The sequence below is a fragment of the Astyanax mexicanus genome, chromosome 1 (genome assembly GCF_023375975.1).
Source record: "Astyanax mexicanus isolate ESR-SI-001 chromosome 1, AstMex3_surface, whole genome shotgun sequence".
NCBI lineage: Eukaryota > Metazoa > Chordata > Actinopteri > Characiformes > Acestrorhamphidae > Astyanax > Astyanax mexicanus.
Window position 1 is genome coordinate 16,554,596 of NC_064408.1, and position 26,681 is coordinate 16,581,276.

The following is a 26,681-nucleotide window of genomic DNA, read 5'->3' on the forward strand; positions in this document are numbered from 1 at the left end:
CAAATTTCCATTTTCCATTAACTTTCTGGTTATTTATATTTTTCCAAAACTTATCCTGGCCTGGAATTTGTTATTTTTGTTATTTATTTATTTTTTCTATGATTTTTCCTAGTATTTTACCTAGTGTTTATTGGACTCCAAAAAGTTTAAATGTTCAGTGCTGCACAACACAGCAAAAAAAAATAGGAATCATCCTAAAACTAATAAACTAATTAATGCACAGTGAATAATCCAGGTGAAGCCTATTCTGCAGTGTATTATGGTTATTCTAGCCAGTCATGTTGAATCAATAGCAGACGTCAGTTGGACGCCATTAGGTAACAACAGTTTGTAGTCATATGGGTAAGTGCTGCTCCAACCACAACAACAGCAATTGTGGCCTGTAGCCCACACGTCTTGTGTTTCAGCTTCAGCTGGAGATATTATGCAGTGTGTGTGTTCTCTGTGTGTGTATAAGAGTGTGTTTAAGTGTGTGTTTGTCTGGGGAGGGGGTCTACAGAGTGCAGAAATCAGGCTGTACTCACGCCCTGGTTTTAGGGAAGCCCATGGACAGCAGCACATCCAGGCTGGAGCCGTGTTTGACAGTGCCCGGCCGGTTCTGGCGCTGCCTCCGCGGCGTAACTTTGGCGTAAAGCTCGTCTTTCGCTGCCATGGTTCACCGGTCCATCTGGCGCTGTACTACTCCTGGTGTTCCGCTGACTTTCGGCCGCGCCAGAGCCGCCAAAACACGCGCAAACTGCCCCCAAACACGGAGGAGCAGCGCGGAGCCCCACAGCGGACAGCGCCACACAGCAAGCGGGAGAGGGGAGCGTGTTCCGCGGCTGCAGCCTCTCTCACACACCGCTGCGCGGAGACCCGGACCTGGCTCTGTTTCCGCGCAGCTTTTCTCTGCTTTAAAACACTCGGCTAGGCTGCTACACTCTCTCCGCCCGTCCCTGCCGGCCCCCTGCAGCCGAGCGAGTGAGGAAAAGCGCTGTCAGAGATCATATTTGTACAGAAATGGAGGCAGCATCCCCCGTCTGACATTCGCTTCCTCTTCAGGATGACTTATTTATGAATGGAGGTTTGAGTGACGGCTCGTTCAGCCTATCAGAGCACGGCGTGCCTTTCTGAGCCCGCCCACTTTGGTGTTAAAGGCGTAGCGTCGAGGGATGGGGAATTTTTAGGGATGTGCCATACTGGTACAGAGTGTGGTATCGGTCCGATATAATATCGATACTAATAATTTTTTATTTATATATTTAAATCTATTTCTAATTGTTTTCCCATTTTCTCCTCAATTTACACAGCCAATTACCCAGGACTCCCCCTATCACTAGTGATGCCTCAACACCAGGAGGGTGAAGACCAGCACATGCCTTCTCCGATACATGTGAAGTCAGCGACCGCCTCTTTTCCAACTGCTGCGGAGTAGCATCACAGCGCACTCGGAAGAAAGTGCAGCAACTCCGTTCCGATACATAAGCTCACAGAGGCATCATGTTGATTGATGTCACCCTTTGGAGTGATGTGTGGAAAGAGCACCATCTACCCACCCAGAGAGAGAGCAAGGCCAATTGTGCTCTCTCAGTGCTCCGGTAGCTGAGGGCAAGCTACATGTACAGGATTCAAACCATAAATCTAAATGCATTTTAATGGCCACCAAAGGTGTCAAACATATTCACAATCATTACTCAGGTAGAAGTACTCTAGATTTAGATTTAGAGAGTTTAAAAATGCTTACAGAAAAAGAAGAAGTATCAACTCAAACTTTTTACTCAAGTAAAAGTGTGAAAGTACTGGTTTCAAAACTACTCTTCTGTTTGCAGTTAACAATATTTTTGTTCCATTATACCCATTAAATATCTCCACATGAAGCAAAGTAGCATTTATGCACTATTAGAGTTATGGGAATACGGTTACCCAATAAGCAGAATGAATAATGGAAGGTAAAAATTTTATTCCCAGAAAGCACAATTATGTTAAATCATCATCAATTTTTTCATTCTCTAATGAAATGAAACAACATTGACCTTCATTATCAGAGTGATTATCAGAGCTGCTCAACCCACTGACTGAGGAGATCGTTTGTCCCCAGAGCCATCAGGATTTTTAACTTCTCACACACTGCTACAGACTGTTTAATCCTGTCACATTACTTGGAAATTTACTCAGCCACACGTATGGATGGGTATGTTCCTACAGGTACATGCATATGTACATATACATATAGATACATGTATACATCTAGTCATTTTATCCTATATATAATGTCATTTGCATCTTGCACTTTTAATCTGTATATTGTTTAATGGCTGATTACACCATATACTGCACTGTTATACTACTTTTTTTGTACCTTTTGTATAGCTATCAATTGTTCCTCTGTTGTTTCGAGCTACTGGATGCCTTAATTTCCCTGTCTGTCTGTATATTTTTGTTGATATTATGTTCTTATAGTGTTTACTGTGTTTTTGCAGTATAGAAAAGACACTTAAATAATAAAAGAATTGTGAGTGTAAGAGCGCCCCAAAACTTTGAAGCCTTTAAATGAAGCATTATTAACAAACCTTGTGTCCACAATGTTTCATGCATGTCCAGCACATCTAGATTAGCTAGTGATGAAGTATGGAGCCCACTGTACTCCAGGCTTCCACTGAGGAGATACAGTGAGACTGCAGCAGTTTAACTCTGTGTATTTCAGCACTTTCCATTAAATGTAGGTCCATCACCTGAATGAGTCACCACTGCTAGACACACCAGAACCAGCCAGCCTTTCAAAGAATGAGAAAACCTGAGCACTTTAATTCAGAAATTGCTAAAGGAACATGTGAAATATGGCTTATACTGCCTCCTGCTGGCAGGACTGTTATTTATCAATGAGATTGAATATTAAAAGACCCCTTTCATATATTTCTTGGTTTCTTTTACTTGGTCTGTTTATGGTCTTTGGGAGACAGTGAACAAAAACTGTATACCTTCCCTCTGCTGACAACTTTTATGGAGATGTGGATTTCATTTTCCAGCAGGACTTGACACACTGCCCACAAAGCCAGAGTACCAATTGGTCTGATATAATATTCTAATTTTCAGAGACACTGATTTTTGGGTTTTCACTGTCTGTAAGCCATAATCAACAACAATAAAATAAATAAATGCTTTAAATAGATCACTCTGAGTGTAATACATCTATATAATATATGAGAATATTCTAATTTTTAAGATACACTAGTATGTGGCTTTGGTTGGGTTGAAAAATGCAGTTTTACAAGCCTATTTACAACCTTGTCTTATGTTAAAAAAAAAAACTACAGCGTTCTTTCTTTTTCTGCTGATAAAAAAAACAGCCTTGACAGTTCAAGCTACCTTAGATTATAATTAAATTAAATTTAAATTAAATTAAATTAAAACTTGGGGGTGTATTGATGTTGATATTATATAACCGTTTTGCAGGGTTTGTAAATAGCTTGTTTTACAACTTTGTGATGAACACTATTTTAAAGAACCATGATTTTATTTTTATGTGGATGTTTTTTTTTTATTCCAGATATCTGTAGATGGGGCATCAGTCAACATTTAAATCTACATTTTGAAAAACTAACAATGAAAATAATACTAAAAGACAAAATTCATTAATGGCATTTATTGAAAAAAAAATTACAGTAAGAATATTTAACAAACACAGTGATTAGCCTGGAGTTTTTTTTTTTTTTTTTTTTTTGCTGCATAAATTTCATAATCATCACAGTGTGAAGATCACCTCATCCAGGTCGCTTCTGGGAAACCCAGTCCAGGGTGATTTGATGTGAAAACCGAGGGACTAAGATTTGTGTTTTTTAATTTATAATGGACAGCATATTATTTTCCTCAGATTTACCACTATTTTAACACCATCAATGGTGCACATGAAACTCACAATATACGTGTTTACTGGTGATTTCAGATAATAAAATTTCCCATCACCAGTGTGAGTGTCAGCAGTTTTCACATCAAACCACTCTAAATTACTCTGCATTACATCTCCAATGAAATTAAAATATTTTAAAATGGGTAGAATTCCTCTATAAGCCTCATAAAAGCTTTTTTGACTCATTCTCCAGCTATTGTTAAGAAGACATTTTTGTTTGTAAAACACACTCATGCAGTTTCTAACAAAGAGTCTGAAATTCACCCATGTTTTCTTATTCAGATTTGTGCCATTTATAAGGACATCAATCATTATAAGACCAGAACTGTGAACAAATTTGAGGTTTGAAACCATGATCATGAAGCTGACAGACTTTTTGTTAGGACTTTTCTCAAGTTTAAGGCAATTTAAGGCAAAGATATTGGAGAATTAGGTCTATTGTTGAAATATGTTTGTTCATAACCAGTATTGCTTTATCACAAATGTTACTAGCTTCATGTACATCTTCACATGCAGCACACGTACAGCAAAAGACAACACATCTATTTACATTTCACAAGCGATGTTTAAAAAAGGGGGAAGGGGCTAAAGGCTAAAAAGTACATTTTACAGCTTCTGATTTAGTAAATAAGCTATAGACTGAATATTTGAGTGGAAATATTCTAGTACCATGTTTTACCTTCATAAATATTCAAGGACAGTTACATTAATAAGTAAAAAATAAAAAAAATCAAGTGGAAAAACAACTCTATCTAAATTCTAAACTATATTTCACTTTCACTAGCCGCCACATCAGTGTCACAAATTTACAAATTAACAAACAAACATACCTATTCGACATATATATATATATATATATATATATATATATATATATATATATATATATATATATATATTCATACAGCTCAATGTGATCACACACAAACACACACAGTTCAATAAAAAAAAGCATTAAATGGCCTAAATGTGTTTCTAATGCAGGACTAAAGCAGAACCATTTTTAAGACATGGAAAAAAAGTTGAGGTTCTCATATTTACACCAAACCCGTATCCTCTGAATCAATTAACAAGCTACTGTACATACACAATTGTTCACTGCTTGGAAAGTGAGGTTGTAGTGGAATTTTTTCAAAGGGTTCAAAAGTTAAATAATGGTGCCTCTACCTCAAAGGTAATCAACTTTTTCTCCGTTTTCAGGGAGAAAAAAATATATACTTCATGAATGAGGTTAGAAGCCATATACATGTGTTCAAAAGGTGCAAGAAAAACACAGAGGATGATTCAGTGGATGCTCCGCTTACTGGTACAAAACTCAACTCAGCATCAGGGTCAGTGCAATGTACAACGACCAGAAGTGGCAATAACAAACATGGCTGCGTCCCAATTGTGTACTACACACTACTTCTGTAAAAGGTACTACCATATCAATTTTAATTTAAATTGTCTAACCCATTTTAGTTATCTGCTCTTTTTTTGTAATATCATTACAGACATGAGAAGCTCCTGGCTTTCTGCATTGTGAGATAATAGGGTTACATTCTAGCGTTACTCCAAAACTGACCGCATATATTGTCAAGATGTATTGAGGACATTTTTTATCTACATTACATATTTTATCTCAGAAAAAATATTAATAAGCCTTAGAATTAGTGATTAGTACACAATTGTGATGCACCTCATGATATATCAAACACATACACACATACACACAACCCCAGTAAATAGACATCAGCTAAACAGGAGAGACATCCACACTTCAGGAGTTCCTTTAGGTTAGACCACGAATGAGGACTTCTGTTTAAACTCGCCCTGAAATATACAGAGATAGAAAGAGAAGTAGGTTAGTAAGTTTAACAGCACACTTAAAGGATTACTCTACTCTAGTAGATACCTATTTTTTTCAGTTTCTAAATAAAATGCAGAGTAAAAGCAAAACTAAAGCAATTCATAGGTGGCTGCAAGGCTGTTGCCAAGTGGTTGCTACGATGTTACTAAACACGTGTTCAGACTGTCAGTCCAAATCAGATTATAAGCACATCTAGATTGTGGCTAGATTTATTTTTGTTCGTCTGAACAGCAAGAAACTACATGAAATACAACGTTAGCTGCTCAGATATTTTACAGTCAAAATATTTATAATTATACTGTTCTAATGCAATTAATGGTTTTACTGTGATAATAAATATATTGGGCATTTGAGTTGAATCATTGTTGAGGTTAAGTGTTGGTTCATGAAGTTCATCAAAACCTGCACTTACAGTTTTGAGTACTGTATTGAATATCCCAAACTGAAAATCATGAAAACAAAGCTAAAATCTGCTAGTGGTAGAAGACTGTACCATATACATAAACTAGGAGTGTGTGGCAGCATAAATTCAATTTCTTATTTTTTTCTTTTTTTTAATGGGAGACATCATCTTGCTTCAACCTCCAGTAACTGGTTCAAAGGTCCGAATCATAAAAAATAAGTTTTTTTTTTTTGCAAGTTGCTAAACTGACAACATGCTGCTGGGTCAAGCATGCACTTCCACAAAGGCAGACGCAGCACATGTACATAGGTGAAGACAACAGGATGTAGTAAAGTTCTATAGTGGATTTATTATACTGCAGGGTGCAACCAAAACTAGCCAGACCAAATGTACACAATGTAACAAAGACACAAACCTGTGTGTGGACTTTCAGGTGTGAAAGTCCCAATGGTGGAACAAGCTACCTACTACTACCAGATCAGGATCATCCCTCGCTACCATTAATAAACTCCTGAAGTCAGAGCTCTTCAAAGAGCACTTACTCTCCTAACACCTCTAACTAACTAACTACTTCTAACCTCATTTCCTTCTTCCCCTCCTTTCCTCCTTTATTACTAAATGTACATCATTATTTGTAATTCACTTTGAATAAAAGGATCAGCCAAATATAATGTAATGTAATGAAAACATTTTGTACTTACATCATCCTCATCGTAGGTCTGTCTGGGCTGGGTGTAAACGGCAGTTTTCGGCTTGCTGTAAAACAAAGCACACAAAATGCATCATTTATTTGCCTGCTGTAGATATTTAACTGGAATTAATTTATTGCATTTTTTAAGCAAAAATAAATAAATAAATATATCTTACCTTTCTGACATTTCTGGGGGGATAAATGAAAAAGTACAGAATGAGTTAGATCAGCATTGCTTATTATTAAAAGTTAAAAAAAGCTAAAAAAAAAAAAAAAAAAACACAAACAAGAAAGAAAGAGAACTTACTGGGTAGATATCCCTTCTTATTAGCGTACCACAGGCCAAAGATCAGCGCTGCGATGGCCAGGAGCGCTACAATGACCCCAGCAGCGATGCCTCCTGTGTTCAGGTCACCTACAAAATTAAACAACAAGCAAGTGAGGTTGAGATGGAAAAACATTGAGTTTTTGCAGCATGTGTTCAGAAATAACATCATCATTTTTTTGCCAACCACCACAGTTGGCAAAGACCTTTATAACTTAATTTATGATCAATTCCTGTGATTTATAGTTCCTTTTTTATTAATACCAGTCATACATGAAGGAAACTGAGGACAGGTTGGAAAAGTACTTACGGACTTGCATCAACACAGGCTGTCCACGCTGAGCAGGCCCTTTACCGTTAGACGCCTCACAGAAATATTGGCCTTGGTCTGTCTTAGCCACGCTGGGAAACTCCTGTTATATGCAATGAAACACAGAAAAATAGACAGATGCAATTTACTGATCAGCAAAAGGAATCAGTTCTTACAACAGCACATTAATCATCATCTCATTATCATTTAATTTGATGGCCTTCACCTGAGCTTATTCATACGGATACATTGCATGACAGATCTACAGAAACGATCAGAAACAAACGATTCATCATCTATCTGATGATTCTGCAGAACTGTGAATTGCAGATAGAGTTTATGGTGTGATCTTTTATCCCAATAAAAAAAATACATTAAAAGATGCTGTGATTTGATTTAAATCAAAGATATGATTTAAATGATATGACATTTTTGTCCCATTTGAGAATGTTTGTGGTATATAATTAAAACTGATATTTTTTTTTTGCTAATTCACAATATTAGCAATTATTTTAAGGCTGGGGTGTGTTTGTTTTGCTCTTAAGTTCTTCTATATCTTCAACAGTTGTTCTCCAAAACCATATACAGCACCTTTAAACATGGAGAATGTCCACTAACCAGGTTTCCATTCTGAATGTTCATTTTGTAGGTCATGTTCTTGAAGTTGGGGAACTTGCTGGGGTCTTCAGGGAGAGGGGTGTTATCTTTGTACCATTGGTAGGTGGACGGGGGAGAGCCTTCCGGGTCAAAGCAGGTCATGCGAACGTTGCTCCCTGTTGTGACTGAGTTGGGGATTCGGCTGACGGGCACAGCGGGAGGCACTGTGGGGTACATGGACAACTATCATGAGCAGAGGTCATGCAGGTCAGGCTATAGACATCACAACACATAATCAAGAATCTCTACAATTCAATTGGTTAAATTTCTTTTGGGATCAATAAAATTTAAATAAAATCTATTTATCTCTGTAAAAAAGGCAAAAACATTAAATAAAAATTACAAAATATCTCTCTATATATATATACAGCTCTGGAAAAAAAAGAGACCACTTTAAAATAATTTCTTTGGTTTTACCAAATTAAAAAAAAAACACTGAAATATAATAAAAAAAAAAACATCAAACCAAGCTGAACTGCTTGAATTTTTGCACCAGGAGTGGCATAAAGTTATCCAAAAGCAGTGTGTAAGACTGGTGGAGGAGAACACGCCAAGATGTTATTCCACCAAATATTGATTTCTGAGCTCTTAATTCTTTATTTTTTCCAGAGCTGTATATTAAATCAATCAATAAATTCCAGATTTGAGCTACCTGCATAAACAAAGGAATTGTCTTTTTTGCCAGGAGTCCATCATTTGTTTTAAATCAGCTTTTATCCTAATATAGTGTTTCATATTGGGCGAGTCACTTTGTACCCAATTTGATGTTTTCAATTAACACAACTTTCAAATACATCAGCAAAAAACAACTTACCAATCACCGTGAGCTTAATCGAGGTCGACGCAAAGCCACCGTTGGTAGACACCTCACACAGGTAGTCACCAGTGTCTGATCTGACTGTTTTTGAGATCCTCAGGCCACCGTTGTACTGTGTGAACCGCTCTTTGAACGGAGCTTGAAAAAATACAAAATAAAATTAATTGGTATAAAATCCAGTTTAGTGCATTTTTCTAAACTAATATTTGGAATAATCTGGGTTTCCATAGGGTCCAGCCCATTTCCTTTATACATGGTCTACATCCATTATCTTCTTTATACATGGTCTACATCACAAGCTCTTCACGAGGGGCATCAGGTAGGCAACTCTCAGATCAACTAGGGATTTAAAAATATACTGATATATCGAGGTATAGCAATTTTCTTTTGCAATATTGTATTGACTGTACTGATTGTTAATTATCAGTGTAGATGTAAAGATGCAGGATAGTGGTTCAGTTAGTGTTGTGTTATTGTTCTGCATCACTTAGGTCAAGGGTGTCCAAACTTTTTTTGTTGGGGGCCAGAAGGAGAAATATATTTGAAGTCACGGGCCACAGACTCTATAATAAAACAAATAATGAAATATACCACTTTAAATAATACTTTTTTCCTGATTGTTTCAGTTACACACCATTTTACTTGACTTACTATCTTTATCTTTGACAGTGTTGTGTAAACTAAGATTTTTCAAATTGATGTTTAATTTCATGATGTCTCTTAATATTAAACTCCTTAATTACGGAAACTTTTAGACTCTTTGCCCCGTTTTTCTGCGCTAGAAATGAGCACTCTCTCTGCTTTTAGATTCTTTGGCCCGTTTCTGGCAACTAGCGTTCAAACTTTGAATCTCACATTATAAAAACCTGCTTAACAGCGGGCCAACTTTCGTTCTATTTCTAAAATACCTCGAGGGCCGCTCCAAAAAAGGAAATGGGCCGCAAATGGCCCGCGGGCTGTAGTTTGGACACCCCTGACTTAGGTTCTTGCTCATACACAGCTCTAATATTAACATAAAAAAAACAATTGATCAAATATCACCATAGTACAAGTACACCTGCCACATCCAACAGTCAACACAGTGCTCATCAACAACTATCTAAGACAGGGGTGTCAAACTCATTTTGGCCGAGGGCCACATTGGCATATTGGCTGTCCTCCGAGGGCCAGATGTAACTTATAAATGTAATAAAATGTAACCAAATGTAATATATGTAAATGAATGTAATTACTCCTTAATGTTAAATAACTCTCAATATATTATTTATTCAATCAAATATTACAGTTGCATGGAAAAAATGTTTGCTTGTTGCTCTATTAACATAAATCCTTTTAATTTGTCATGTCATGAAATCCAAAAACTCCATCAATCAAGAACCAAACTATTCAAGTGAATAGAAATGACATCAAGTTATATTAACTTTGAAATTATTAACTGAAATAAGGCTTAATAAATATAAAATCAAATTGTGAGCTGTTAAGAACATAGCATTTCCTCAGATTTAGCAGTTCCTCATCCAACCACTAGTGGGAGCTGCAGCAGCAGCACCACAAGTCCGCAGTCTTTACTGAGTCAGAGCTACAGCCCAGCCACGGGCTACAGGGCTCAGCTCAGCCAGTCTGGAGCGTTTTTAAAATTTTTAAGTTCTTCTGCGTATGAAATAAAGATTTTTGTAACCGAATAATACAGCTCTCTACAGTTCATCTTTCAGCCCAATCACCTAACAGCAGCCGTTTAGAGCATGAGTCACTGCTGGGATTACATTATAAACAGGTCAGTTATCGCGCTGCTAACCTCAGGATGTTTATAACTACGGAGTTTAGTGGACACACCACGGCTGCAAGGTTAGACTGTTGAAGGCTACTGAAGACTATTAAAGGCTATTGGAGGTTATTGAAAGGGTTATTGAGGGCAGAAATTAGTAAAGGCTGGTTAGATAAGTGATTCACGTCCTCGTACTTTGCTGCGGTGAAACTGCGACTAGCGCTGTCCCAGTGATGTTTATTAACGTCATTAAAACAGATTTTGTCAGCTATTGTCTTATAAATATTTACACAGAACTTATATCTCTCCTAAAAAGCGTTTATTTTGGTCAGTAACACTCTTCGTAACACAAAAGGCATACCGGTCTTTCGCCTTGAAGCACAGCCGTCCGTCTGCATCAACTTCTCTTTTTCTGGACATTATGGGATAAACATTTATATGTCTCAATTCCACCCGCGAAGTTACACCTTCCCTCCGGCAGGGTTTCCACATCAATGACTACACTGCCGTGTAGTGGCAGTAAGCCGTAACTTTTCGGGTAATACAATCGACAAGCATTGTGGGAAATGTATTTTTTGGTCAAAGAACGCTTCTGACTTATTTATTATAGACACTAAGATCTTACAAGCTCTCGCGGGCCACATAAAAAGACGTGGCGGGCCACATTTGGCCCGCGGGCCTTGTGTTTGACACATGTGATCTAAGACATCACAGTAACCACCTAGCAACATCATGGCAAGTTGGCAACACAATAGTAACCACCTGGGATATCATAGCAAACATTTAGCAACCATGTAGTAACATTATAGCAATTACTTAGAAACATAATGGCAAAAAACAACAGCAACCGCCTAGGATATCATAGCAACCATTTAGCAACCCTAAGCAACACCGCAGCAACCACATTTGAAACATCATAGCAACTACTTTGCAACCACTAGATCATTGAAACCACCTAGTAATCACTCAGCAACTTTATAACAATCACCTCACATATCATATCAACCTTTTATAAACCATCTAGTGACATCATAATAAATTACTTAGCAACATCGTAGGAACCACTTTGTATACCACAATAACTGATTAGTAACACTATAGCAACCGCTTATAAACATCACAGCAACCACCTAATAATCACACAGCAACTTTATACAATCACCTGAGACCCCATACCAATCTTTTGCAACCATCTCTTAACACCAGAGTATTTACTTAACAACACCATAGCAACCTCTTTGGATACAGCAACTACTTAGTAACACTAAAGCAACTTTAATAGGTCAGCATAACAGCTGCCTTAAAGTAGAATCCAGTTTTTTGCACTCATACATTCATTAAATAAAATAAAAGCACAACTCAAAAGACAACTCAATTAACTAAAAGATAACTGATAGAAACTAAGAAGGGTTCCACTGTGGAGTCATTTCTGTCAGTGTCATTCAGAGCTGTGTTTTAATTAACAGAGTTTCTTTAAGCAGAGTTCAGTGTAGGACTCACTGGTAACCTGGCCGTCGAAGTAGATGAAGGACACTGTTCCTTTCAGATCCCTGAACTTCCACTCCACTCTGGGTGTTGCACCAAAGTCTGCAGAGAAGGAGCAGGTCATATCAGCTCCTGAGGAAACAGCAAGAGTAAGCAGTTATTAACTGTGTAGTATAATCATTAAGGTTTATTTATTTATTAGCTATTTAAATATGTCTAAGATTTATTTATCCATCCTGTCATGTTGGGATAACTCCGCCCTTTTAAGAAATAACCTGTAACATCAGTGACATCACAGCCTTTATGCCACAACCCTCTTTTTTATGGGATTGAAGGCACCTGCTGCTGTACGTTCAGAAATTAGTAATACTAATTTAACGTATTATTTCTCACATTCTTAGCTAAAGCGATCCACCCTGTCACTGTAAAATAAAGAAAATAATTTCAGAAAATCTAAATTTGAAGGTCACCATGAACAATTTAAAGTGTCTGCAACTCTATCTTTACCACATTTTCACCAAATGCAATTCAATTTTCTTATTACTAAAATTGTCCACTCCTTCATGGTCTACTCTGTTGTGCAGCTTGCCATGACAGGTTGGAGACATGCATGACAGGAAATAAAAAGTGAAAATAAAAAAGTGATTAAGCAAGTTTAATACTCTGAGAGACACTAGTACAGTAAAAGAGGTTACCACTTACCACTGTTCTCGTTCACCAACACTGTGCTTGTTGTGGTGGACACAGAAAAGGCATGCAGGCCTAAGAGAGAAAGAAAGAGAAAGAGAAAGAAAGAGAGATTAGGATTTATATAATAATTAATTAATGAATTACACAGTTAAAACAAGCACTATGCATTTCTCTCCAGTAGATGTCGCATTACAGCAACAGAATCTCAGAACAAAGCAAATGATCCACACACAGCCACACTCCTCCTCCTAACAGTTCCTCTAAACTTACAGCTTTTTTTTTTTTACCAGTTAACACTGCACCTTCAACCCTGATGAGCCTAGCTAGCAGTTAGCATCTCTATAGCTGTTTCTACTTTATTGCTTAAATTCCTTTTATTTTAAGCTTTAGATTTAAATTAAATGTGGCTTCATTTTTTTATATAATAAAAAAATAATAAATTTATACAGGTGCATCTTCAAAAATTAGAATATCATTATAAAGTTACTTTATGTCAGTAATTCAGTTCAAAATGTGAGACTCATATATTATATAGATGTATTAAACACAAAGTGATCTATTTTAAGCATTCGTTTCTTTTATTGTTGATGAGTATGGCTTACAGCCAATGAAAACCTAAAATTCAGTATCTCAGAAAAATTGGTACTATATAGGAGTATAGTTCACATTTTGTATAACTGAATTACTGAAATAAAGTAACTTTTCATGCACCTGTTTATATGATGGAATTGACATATAAGTAAAAAAAAAAAATCTCACTTAACTGGTCAAAAAAAGGTAGAAAACGTAGGGAAATATTTCATCATTAATACATAGTTGCTACAGCTGTACCAGTGAAATAATTAGTTAATTTGATTTAATTTTACTTTTCTTTAATGTTCTGAAGATTTTGAAACTGTGTTCTAAAGTTAGCATTAACTTATTTGTTTAGTCATGTCATTTAGTCAAATGTACTTTTTTTTACATGACTGTACAGCACTGTTGGGTCATATGAGCAGAAATCAGTAATGTGATTAATTAGGTCCCTCATGATAACAATTTTTGTGAATGATATATCATCCCGGAAATTTCTGCAATAAACAACATTATTGCCATTGTAAGACCATTACAATCCACTGATATAATGGTAATAGAACAGCACAACAAAGCCATCATATCCTTTTAAAGAAAGCATCATTTTAAATAATTAGAGTTTTTAAAAATATATACTTTTTTTCTTCAAAACAATTGAAAAAAATAAAAACCTCTTAAACTTATGCTTTATAAAAAACACCACTACTACCAGCTTTTGAGTGATGATATAAACCTCAGAGTTTTACACTCAAAGAGAAAAAAGAAAAAAAGAAATCAGATCATGCAGAAACTACTGCCCATGCTCAGAGCTTCCATTTCCTTATCTCATTTACATTCATCACATTCTTCCTCAACGATAACAAAACCTACATCTGCATTCCTCACATATATCTGATTTTTTAAGACGCAGTCACCTCACTTCAATAAGGTGAAACATTTTTTAGCAATACAACACTCTCTAATCAAAACCTGCATTGTTGTGTGATGAGAGCGATATCAACAGGAGGGGAAATTGACATTACCCAGTTCTACATTAAATAACTGCATTAGTATGAGATATGGTAGTAGAAAAAGTAGGAAATATATTTAATGAAATGTCAGTATTGTGATTTTAGGTTAGGGATGCACTAAAATTATAATCAGTGAAGCATTTGACAAAAAAAAAAGAAAAGTGAGTTTAGTGAGCACAGATTTGAAAAAAAATCTATATTTGATGTCAGATATCAAACATAAATTATAGGATATATTGGGATATTAATATCTGGTTTTGGGTAAGATACCACTGTTGGGCTCTTAATCCCTACTGCTCCCTGGAGACCACATTCCACCTGTGTCCAACAAAATTATGGTAAATATGATGGTCTCGTCACTGTCCCTTTTCACTACTGCTGCATTTATGAATGCCTATCTCACACTAGTTTGTGATACCAAAAATGCAATTGGCAAAATAGGTGTAAAAAAAGGTATAATTAGAACAAACACTGTAAACCGTTTCTTGCCTTTTTTTGAATAAATAATAATTTAATAATAAAAAAGAGAATTATAATTTGGTGCATCCCTATTATATCTATGCACTCTCCTCTTTCATAACCTAGCTTAGGCTGTGAAAATATCCTATATATATGTCATTATTCCAGAGAGCAGCACAGTGTTTGAGTACCTAAAGTAAAGTTTTTCTCAGAACAATTCCTTCAACAACAAAAAAAAAAAAACTTTTTGTAGTGCATTTCCTCAAATGTTTTTGGGAAATGCTGAGTTAATTTAAAATAAATTGTTGCTCATACAGTTGTTCAGGCTTTTTGCTCAGTCAATCTGATAAAAATAGTCATTTAAATTTTTGTTAAGTTAAATGTTGTTGTTAATGTTAAAATACATTAATATATAAATGTAAATGTGTAAGTGTGTTTTGTTATCCAGGCACATTTGATGTGCTTAATAAACCTTCTTAATCTGCAGTATTAAGGGGGCTTTGCAGTTGATGCAGTTCAGCATCTAAAAGCCAGAGGGCACTAATTCACTAACGGAGGGGGGAGGGGTGTTTTAAATATCAATGTTTGCCATCTGTACAACATGTCAGAACATAGGTGCACTGAAATGCTTAAGGTGAAGCTTAGGTAAAAACTCTGCAGCAAGGTCACATAAATATACAGCAATCAATATACTGAATAAAACAGTGAGAAACAAAAGCTGAATATATAATAATATACAAAACTTAATATCTTGTATTAAACTAGCCTAAATATACAGACATATAGGGAATAACAATAGTTAGTTCATTTCTGTGGTAATGTGAGTATTAGCCAAATGGATTAATAATTAGTGCATTTATATTGTAAAAATTAAGAATAAAGAATAAATAAATATTTATTGCTTTGAATAAAAAATATTTAAATTAAATTAAAAATGGTTTAAGTGTCATTGCAATGTACTGTATATTGCTTTGTCTGTGTATAAATCTGTAAGTCTGTAATACTGATTTGGAATAAAGGTGCAGTTTAACAAATTAGACTATTGCATTTGTAAACTCTTCTTTTTTTTAGACATTTTAGTTTCAGTTTGAAATTATCAAAGTCAAACTGTGACCGGGAGAGTTTAATAAGTGTATTTGAATATTAATATAATTAAACTACCTTCCACTACCAGATCAGGAGAATCTCTCACTATCTTTAATAAACTCCTGAAGACAGAGCTCTTCAAAGAGCTCTTACTCTCCTAACACCTCTAACTAACTACCTTCCACTACCAGATCAGGAGAATCTCTCGCTATATTTAATAAACTCCTGAAGACAGAGCTCTTCAAAGAGCACTTACTCCTAACACCTCTAACAAACTAACTATTCTAACCTCATTTCCTTCTTCCCCTCATTCACTCCTCTATCCAATTATTTCTCTTCGACCTCCTTTAGACCCTGTCTAAAGATGTTTTACCTTTAACGTCTATTACTTTTGTACTTCACTATTGTAAGTCACTTTGGACAAAAGCGTCTGACAAATGTAATGTAATGTAATGTAATGTAATATCTGCACTGAATGTGCAATACCTGCAATAATGTACATTTGAGTTTAATAATAAAAAAAAACACTAATGTTTATAGTGCTAATACTTAGTATTGTCCTCTTTCCTCTTTTGTGTTGTGTGCCTTGTTATCCCTTTGAAGCTGTTTTATGTCATAGAAAAGAGGCAGATGGGTCTGATCTCAAGTTTTGAATGGCAAAAAATGAATGGTATTAACTGTGATAAACTGAAAATTGTTTCCATCACACCGTGTGATGAACGAAATTTTGTCCCAAACTTGAAACATGTTGTTCTATACTCCTCTGCCAAATGTCTCTGTCCTTGATGAAATATTAAATTTGCTACACCTATGCTATAAGCAGGCAAACTTTTGTGTATATTGAAATAACAGTATGAAACTAATATTACCACTACACAACTTTGATTAGTGATTGTATTACTGAATATAACATCTACACTATAACTTTTAATTCTGTAGCTTGAAGGCAGGGCTCTGAAAGGCCCTGAAAGGCACTAAAAGGCTGATCTTGCTGAGTAAGCATTCGGCCAGGTGGAACATCCAGGCACAACAGGTAGAAGGATCTGGGCCTCAGTTTGTGTACACTTCTCTTACACTTAAGACTCTGACTCACTGCTGACCACAACTGACAGAAACATGACCCAATTCTGCCTACACGCTAATCAACATAGTGACTCATATTTACAACAGGAAACAGGCTCTTAAACGAACACCCAACATGCCATTCCAGTGCTCTAATGCTCACTAGTGCAGCACTCCCAAATCAGCAGAAAACCTTCCCATTACAGTATAGTATATACGTCATATCTGCTGAACACACACGTCTACCCAGTGGACTTTGCCTTCATGTGTAAATTTAAAACGTGGGCCTACTCTTCACTATACAGATCTAAAAAGCTGACATAAGTATTTGATTCAGCATTTTGAAATTGCTTTTTCTTGACTTTTGAATAACTTGAAATATTATATGTCCTTAATAAATGTTAACAATGTATTTGTATGTTTTAACGTATGGTGGTGAAGTGTGCTGTTTAAAACATACATTTCAAAAAGAGCAACTTACGAATATTAATACAATACATTCTACTATCATGACAAGTGTATGGATCTGAATTTCATCTAAATACTGTATACTGTAATTATTTTCGATAAGTATTTTTTTTCCAACATTCAAAACACAAATTTATGAAAATATTTATGAATCATGCCATTTTTAAAAATATTTATCATTAAAAATAATTTAAATGCATACATTCATATATATTTAATTAAAAAATACAAATTTGGAGAAATGTTATACCTGATAATTGTGTTAAGTCTGAAAATCATAAATTTTATTTTATTTGTTTTTGTGTAACAGCAAATTTACAAACCACACATTCGAAACAGACACAAAAATGAATTATTACATACAATTTTTCAAGTTTATCAAACATCAGGTTAAATACAGACTTTTTCCGATTTTAAACAATTAATCTATTTGATTAAATTGTATAGATCTGAAATACATGTATAAATGACTTTATATTTATGCACAATCCACCACCTCACACACTCAAAACACAAAAAAGTATAGTTAAAATCTTACAAGTCAAATTTATGAATTGTGACATTAAATCTTTAATTTTATCAAATGTCAAGTAAAATTATTTTAAATATTCAAAATATAAATATAAAAACTTGTTAACTTTTTAAACTCCATTTTTACCACTTTACACAATACAGACCATGTACGCTGTAGTTATACTGGCCTGCATGTTCTCGCTTCAGTCCGCAGGAGACCGTTAGCTAACTGCACATTTAGGCTTTATTCCATAACCTGGGGTTCCAGCACCTGCTAATTAAGTCTTCTACAACCTTACATTATCTCAGAAACAGTTTAACAGCACACACACTGTCTTCTGAAGGTGGGCGTTACTTAAAATTCTGAAAGGTTTCATCTATCACATGCACTCTTAAAAATAAAAAAAAAACAGTAGAATAAGTGTAACAGGTAACTCTCAGATTCATTTTATTTGTTTATGAATAAGGTTTATTCTACAGTTACAGTAGATACAGAATCACCAGCTCAAGCTGTTGTGCCCATACTATGGTGTCATGTATGTGCATGCAAAGAGGAGTCGGACTGGTTCTTTTTCTAATGTTTATGGGTGAAGATAGCTTGCATGAATGTCCTGTAATTGCTTTAAAAGAAAGAAGCACTTTTGTCCTGTTAAAGCTGGAGTGTGTGATTTAGTTTAAAACATTGTTATACACTGAAGAAAGTTAGACTTACTCTGAGAGGTAACACTTCCAATTTTATGATAAGTGTAATTCCTCTACTACCTGTTTTGATTTACTGAAATCTATCAGAATAATACATATTTCTTTCTATTCTTTTTTTTACAGTTGTAAAAAAGATATATTTCTTAAAAGACACACTTTACATAAAATAGCAGTCAATTAAATAAAAGTTCTGATTATGAAAAAAGTTCTGATTAATAAAAAAAAAGAAAATAATCATTATCTGTGAAAACCACAGGATTGGGAAATACGTGACCAGTCACCGCTCTTCAAATCTCTCGATCTTGACTAGTCAGGCATTAGTGCATTTTAGATAAGAGTGTTTTTAGGGAGTAAAATAAAATTAGGGAGTGAAATGAGCAAAACCTGCATGACACATGACCTTACACTGACTGGTATCTACAGTAACTCCCACTCCAGCTTAGTACTGATTGAGTGTGGGTTTAAATCTCTAAAGAACTTCCAGTTAATGTAAAGGTCCATTACCACCAATTTGAAGGTTCTTCTCACCCATACCTCTATATTATGAACATGCTGACAATATTACAATATTGCCTAAATATAGGCTTATAACATTTATTAACGTACTTTATAGTTTATTTATTGTCCCAATATTATGAGATATATGTTTTTTATTGTTAATTCTTTATTTTGGAACATATTCTACATCACTTTCACTGAGCCTGTGAGTCAGTTTGATTATTTATAAATGTGCATCAATTTTCTTTTTTAGAAATATGTTACATTAAACATTTCAACAAATTTTTCATAACTGGGAATATTGTGGAGAAACATTCTAATAACATTGGAATGTTAACCATTATTACAACTTGTTTTTAAAGATGTTCCAGGAATGTTATTTCTGAACCCACTGACCTATTTACTCACATTCTAAGAATGTTCTCTGTTCTCTGAGCATATCCTTATATTTGGAACTGAGCTTTTGAGTTAGCTTCTCCTTATGTATCCTAGGGCCTACTTCAGACATCTGCAGACAAACCTCTGTCTTTGTCTCATTTTTTAGTTTTACTTTCTTTGCTCTCGGTGTGTGCAGACATTTCCTTAATTTATTTTTTGGGCTCTGGAACATTATATGCATCACAATACTGTTAGAATATAGGCTTTTTTTCACATTTGTTAAAGAACAAAAAGTTTTAACTTATCTTTTCTCCTTCTATATACTCAGTGAGACATTTCCTTTTGTTTATTTAATGTTTTTTAGCGCTCTTGTAACTTTTGTTTGGTTACTTTACTCTAAATTTGAATAAATGTTTCAATTCTTTAGGTTAGTTTGGAACATAGTTTATGCCGCATTTATTAAACAGTGCCTATCAGTTCTGTCAGTGTTTGTTGTTTTTAGTTTTGGAAAAGTTACTTTAAATATTAATATTAACTGGTAATGTTGTCTGAGAAATGTTTTAAAACTGGTAGTATTCAAACAATGATTACATCACACATCTTCAGGACGTTCCTGGAACGATATTAGAACATTATTATTCAACAAAAAATTAAATGTTAAATTGAGTTGAGTTAGCAGCTAGTTTTGACCAGGTATGAATTTTTACTGCATACTAAAGTTGGGTTTTTACTAAGGTAATTTTACCGAGGCATGCTAAATAGGCAAACTGTAAATCTGTCTTTTTCTCTCAGCTCTTTAAGTTTTACTTTACTGTATATTTGCCCTCGGTGTGTGTGTGTGTGTGTAAAATATTTCTTGTTTATATTTACTGTTTGTTTGGGCTCTGGTAACTTGTACTTATCACAATATTGTCTAAATGTAGGCTTTTCACATTTGTTGAAGAACAATTTAAACTAATACAATTTCTTAGCTTCATTTGGAAAAGATTTATTGTTCTAAAACTGTTTTCAAACCATTATTACCTCACACATTTTCAGGACGTTACTGGAACGTTATATAAAAATATATAATATATAAACGTTACAGAACGTTATCTGAACTATTATTTACATATTAAAGTTTTTTTTTTTAACTGAGGTAATTTTTTTTAGAGGTATGCTAATTACGTTTGGGCAATTTTAGCAAATTCCACCTGTCTTTTTCTCTCAGTCCTTTTAGTTTTACTTTACTGTATATTTGCCCTCAGTGTGTGTGTGTACTCAGTGAGATATTTCCTTGTGTGTGTGTGTGTGTGTGTTGAGTTTCGGGGGGAGGGGAGGTGGAGATAGGGCTCAGGGCGATACTGTAGCCTGGGAGCTAAAGCTAAAGGCCTACACTTCAAATAAACGCTTTATACACGAGTCAGAGATGAAGTTTTTCCTCAGACCTGGCTAATACATACACATGTACATAAATATAACACTAAATACACCGAGATTGATTAATATTACAGTATTATAACCAGAATAAAACTACAGCTACAGGTGTGCTAGGTAAACAGGTGCGTCAACAGGTAGCAGCAGCTGCAGTTTCCATTTTTCCTTTTACTAAAAGCATAAAAACAGCTTTCTTTCCAGTAAGCAAGAAAACTACAGATATAATACAAAACAATAACTACCAAAAAATCTACCGAATTACAAAAATATATACTGTGTGCTATTTTAGATATAAATATTTATGTTTTGTTTTTTTAATAAGTAGATGACAAAATCTAGGCCTGTATGTAAAAACAAAATAGAAAAAAACGAATTTAAACTAATAGTGATATATGATACTCTATTATACATACAGATATATCTCATTTGTTTCAGTAGTAAAGGCAGCAGTCTTACCTGTAGCCTGTAAGCAGAGGCAGAGCAGCACGAACAGCATGACGACTGAGATTTAAAATCCGGTTTATAAAGATCCTGCTTTAAAAATTAAACCTATAAATAATCGATATCAAATATATACGCCGGTTTAAAGCGAATTGTTCTCCGTTCTCGCCGTTCTCGAAGAGAAAAGGCTGAAACTGGACGCCCTTCCTGGTACAACCAGTCATATGAAACCAGTTACCTGAACTCGGATAAGCTCCGCCCAGTGAGTGACATATCCTGGGTATCGGTGTGTGACGTTTCCCCTCTCTCAGGAGATTTCCCATAAACTTATAAACTATAAAAAAAGGTATATATATATATATTCTTTGTTTTTATTTATATTTTTCCTCTTCATTGTAAATGAATACTAAAGCTATCCAGACTACAAAAAAACACATAAAGAACCATGTAGTAAATTAAAAGTTAATTTAAATTTTAAAATTTAAAATGTTAAACAAACCAAAATACTCTGTGTAAAGCATTTAAATGCTCTTATCTGATCTGGGGTGCTGTTACCTTCACTCTAAAAATCAGAGGTACGATATGAGTACTTTTTTGTACTCAAAGGAATACTCTTCATAATTGTACCCTCAAAGGTACAATATTGGTCTTTACAGGGTCAGATGTGTTCCCTCTGAAGTACAAAGTCTTTCCTAACAGCAATAAGTACAAATTTGTACCATTTAACGAGCCAAAGGGTACATTCAGTATTCTGAATCACTGTACTGATAAACAATATATATTTTAATTGCACATTTTTTTATTTGAAAGCCAGACAATTTTGGATAATCAAGTTTTTGAGCCATATTTAGTTGATGATAATGTTTATAATCTTTATAATCTTTACTGGCACAATAACCATGGGTACAAAAAAGGACTTTCACTGAAAGGTCCTGATGAGAGCCAGTTTCATCATAACGTTTGTGATGGTCTTTGTGACTGCACTTGAGGATACTTTTAAATGTTCACATTGACTGAACTTCATTTCTTAAAGTTTTTTTCTATACTTAGTTGAGTAATTATCTTCACAACTTTAAGAGGAAATAAATTCAAGTAATTAACTCTTGATGAGTTCAGCACAGCTGTTAACTGAAAGCCTGAATTCCAGGTGACGCTACCTCATAAAGCTGACTGAGAAAATCCAGCCAAGATGTGCAAATTTGTGAAATATAAAGCATATTCTGGGTTGTTTAACACTTTTTTGTTCACTAAATAATTTCACATGTTTTACTTTATAGTTTGGATTATATTAGTATTAATCTACAATGCAGAATGTTTTTAAACAATGCAAAGCCACTGAATTTAAGGTGTGTCCAACCACTTGTGACTGGTACTGTATTTCTTTATTGAGTTTAGTTTCCATGCACCAGTGAGCAGGAACTTATTACAGGAAACATTACAGATCAACTTACTTAATTTGAGGTAGTTTATCATTTTCTTTTAATCATTTAAATATATATTTCCTTTGATGTTTTTTTATGAACAAAATCTTATTACACATTTTTTCCTCTTTTATCAATTTTTCTCTTTCAGTCCCTGTTTATTGTAAATACTTAATCTGATTAATCTAAATCTGATTGAAAATAAAATTTGGTTGATTGATCGTTTAGAAACAACAGTATTTAGGCTGCATTTAACTCATCTATACAAAAGCATGTGTGTGTGTGTGTGGTTCTGGTTCATATAGTGCTTTATGGGAGGAATGTGTAGCGGTCAGAAGAGACAAAGATTGACCAGAAGTACCGTATGTTTGGAAGACTAAAGGCGAGGCATTTTGCACAGAGAGTATTTTGCCTAATGTTACTCAGGGTTGTTTTGCTGGGTGGAATAGTAAAGAAGAAAAATTACTTCAGAAATGTTCAGATTCACCTCAAACCGTCAGCTCTAGACAGCAGAAACTTGGACACAACTGGAGGCTTCAATATCACATTAACCTCCAACACAATGTGAAGACTGTGTTGTGAAATAAACGGATAAAGGAGGCTAACGTTGAGATTTTGGATTGGCCTTCCCAAGTCCTGACTTCAACCCTTTAAAAATATGTGGACTATGCTTAAATGTTGAGTCTGTGCCAGATAAACAAACTTAATTTACTGTGTTCTGCCAGAAGCCTGTTGACAGCTACCAGGGGCTGAACTTCTTGAGGGACAGATAACCAAGTTTTAGAGGGGTTGGATGTATAATTTTAATAATGTTTTGGTCTTTGTGCACCGAAATCCTGTTTTTTAATGAATTAAAATGAATAAATAACTAATATTATCAGAGTAAAAAACTATAAATAATCACTAAAAGCTCAATACTGCCATGTTATTCATGCTCAAAAAGACTGTATGTAACTTAATCTATCTTTAAATGTTGCTATTGTAATGAATACTTACAGAAATATCTAAATATCTATGCAATCCCAGACCCCTGGTGTCAATAACGGATTATCCCATGTCTCTCTTTCATGACACACAACTGTGTATAAACTTTATAGCATGGTTTTCTGGTTATTAATCATAACGTTTAGAGCTCTGAATGTCAGACACTCTAATAATAATGTTTCTCATGATAACACCACTTTACAAGCCCTGAGTAATATGATCATATAATGAGATTTCTTTAGCTATCTGATTTTTATGTGGTCATGTAGGCAGAATGCTCAGATTTCTTAGATCAGATTAAATTATAGATCAGGTTAAAGCAGAATGTTTAAAGTTGAAAAGTTGCCCTGGCGAATGTTAATATGTTAATTAGTTTACTGACTGATTGTTTACATCTGAAAACCTGAAGTACCTGAGGTCACCTGATTCACAGGAAAAGACTGTGTTTCCTCTGAGCTGAGTTTGGATCAGGAAGTCACTGTTTGTGGAGTGTTTGAGTTCTGACTTGTGTTACCACCTATACTAAGTTCCAGTAATTCATAAATGTAAAGCAGGTTGGAGATTTAAAACGTGAGAGCCTGAATTAATACATTCATATAAAAAAATGTATATCTGGGCAGCCACATTTCTGTCTATTGCCTACAGCTAATAATCATGACATTCATCCATACAGTTCACTGCTCCCCAGGCAGTATCTGATCAGTGAATATGCTTGCTTTATATATTATATGATCTGCAAAAATCCAGAGACTAGTTTAAAAAAGCTATTTTTTAAATTAAAAAAACTATGAACAGTAGAGTTCTATGCACATTTGATGCTTGAACCCTAATAACCAAGAGACTTCTTTTTTGTTTGTTTTTTATCTGGCCTGGGTTTTATTCGTTCCTGAATGTAGGCCACAAATCAGGGTCTCAATTAGCCAGATATCTCAAGCACAAAGTTGATGATTATCCAACAGGAAGACCCCTTATTTTTCTCTTATTGTATAAATGTGACTTTGTGCTTAATGTATGTGGCTAACTGACAAATTCTGCTTTAAGTATGCTGGTATACACCCTCTGGTCCTGAATCGAAATAATACAGAAGCTTGATCATGACCACAACATTTTTTTATGGAGTTCCATCAATTCAAAAGCAATTCTGCTGCTCCAAAATCATTTGAAGGGCTGGCTTTACACCTGAATACTGGAGGCAATAAGTAATGAGTGGAGGATTTGAATTCAGTTGAACATTTGGACTAGAGATATAGTAGCATGCAGCAAACTGTATCTTAGCACTGGCAAAATACTCCATAGCAAATAATATAGAAACACCCCTGCAAGATACAGCTTGTTAAATCTAGTGCTGTACAGCACGCCCTGGTGCATTTTAACCACAGGACAAACAAGAATGCATTTACGTCTAAACAACCCCCAACAATTCCATGTAAATCCCAGAGCAGCTTCAGGGTAGGTATGGCTCAGTGGGTAGAACACTGGGTTATTAAAGAGAGGGTTTCAGGGTTTTTTTTAATTTATGCAATACCTTTTTTTTATGCCAGCTACCAATCAGTTGGGCCCTTGAGCAAAGCTCTTAACCCCTTAACCCTTTCTGCTCTTCCGGTGCTACAGTAGAGGCCGCGCACTGCTGGGAATGTTAGTTTACTAGTGTGTGTATATACAGTCTATAGTTATTGTAAAACATAAAAAATAAGTAAAATATCAACAGATACAAATGAGGATTAAGTTTTATACATGGCTGTTCCTGGGACAAACAAAGAGGTGGGACTTCACACTGTACTTGACTGATTATACAGTATAAGCCTGTCCCGTTTACATTGCTTTACATTTTGATTTTCCATTCTGTGCTGTGACAACATCCTTTGTACTTGAATAAAGGCACCAATAAGAGTTTAAAAGTAATTCAAACAACTTGAATTAGGGCTGTGTTTTGCAAGAACTTGGCAATACAATTTATATCAAAATACAGGGGTTATGGTACAATATATTGCAAAATGTTGTCATACTATAATATATTTCAATTGTTTAATTAATGTTTAATAAAACCTAAATAAAAACTTCTAGAAAACCTGAGCAATAGAAAAGTATAAACCATACTTTTCATCTGATCATTAAGATGTATACTGTCTTGCAAAAAAACTAAAATTCCATAGGGATTGCAACATAGAACTTATGCCCTATCTGGACGGGATTCGTTTCTCAGAGGGACATTTGAAAAATATCACACTTCTACTCAGTGACAAAACTCTTGCATCTGGACTGCAACCGAAAAAAACAGGAGGACCAATGAGTTTTTTGGTTTTCTCTGTCACATGACATCGCGTTCAGCAGCTCCTCCATTTCCACTCGCTGTTGTGTTTACGTGGATCTCCGTGGAAACTCGCGCTCAAAGTGTAATTACAGTGCAGTGCAGTGGACAAATTGCTATTTTATTAAACGCGTGGTGACAAAACTCAGTGACGTGTCTCCAGACGGGACTAAAATTACTGGAGGACCACGGAGTTAATCGAAAAAACAGTAGATAATTTAGCCTTTAATTTTCTTAGAGGACGTCTGAGAAAACACATACATGGTCGTTACAGACGGGAATAAAATAACAGAGGACCCCGCCATTAAAGAGAAAATAAGCCCAGGACCCCTTAAGAAACTAATCCTGTCCAGATAGCGCTTAATAATAGGGTTAGATTTAAGGCTTTAGATTTAGATGGCAGTGGACAAAAGGCATCATGCACCAATGACATTAATTATCTGAGAGATCTACAAGAAACAGAGAGGGAGAAACAACAGATCGT

General features: G+C 35.0%; 2 protein-coding genes across 2 annotated transcripts in view; both read right to left on the reverse strand.

Annotated features, from left to right (window-relative positions):
- Window positions 1-1,046, reverse strand: part of ubash3ba (ubiquitin associated and SH3 domain containing Ba) — a 64,607-nt gene extending 63,561 nt beyond the window's left edge. Inside the window, exon 1 of the mRNA XM_007256944.4 lies at window positions 525-1,046. Within this exon, the coding sequence (XP_007257006.1) occupies window positions 525-652 (128 nt within the window). The 5' untranslated portion in view covers window positions 653-1,046. The remainder of the gene's footprint in view (window positions 1-524) is intronic.
- Window positions 1,047-3,607: 2,561 nt separating this feature from the next.
- Window positions 3,608-21,692, reverse strand: f11r.1 (F11 receptor, tandem duplicate 1). Its single transcript, XM_022667663.2, has 10 exons — window positions 21,500-21,692; window positions 12,891-12,950; window positions 12,204-12,320; window positions 8,936-9,076; window positions 8,083-8,285; window positions 7,465-7,567; window positions 7,137-7,244; window positions 7,006-7,018; window positions 6,840-6,894; window positions 3,608-5,698 (listed from the first exon to the last, which is right to left on the reverse strand). The coding sequence occupies exons 1-10, from the start codon at window positions 21,537-21,539 to the stop codon at window positions 5,663-5,665; spliced, it is 876 nt and encodes a 291-aa protein (XP_022523384.2). The 5' UTR covers window positions 21,540-21,692; the 3' UTR covers window positions 3,608-5,662.
- Window positions 21,693-26,681: the final 4,989 nt, after the last annotated feature.

Excerpts from the sequence above, each read along its gene's own strand:
- f11r.1 (XM_022667663.2), bottom strand. The coding sequence starts at position 21,539 with ATGCTGTTCGTGCTGCTCTGCCTCTGCTTACAGGCTACAG. Across the intron at positions 7,568-8,082 it reads ACATTCAGAATGGAAACCTG|GAGTTTCCCAGCGTGGCTAA; the intron begins GTTAGTGGACAT and ends TGCATATAACAG. Across the intron at positions 5,699-6,839 it reads AGACCTACGATGAGGATGAT|GGCGAGTTTAAACAGAAGTC; the intron begins GTAAGTACAAAA and ends TGTATATTTCAG.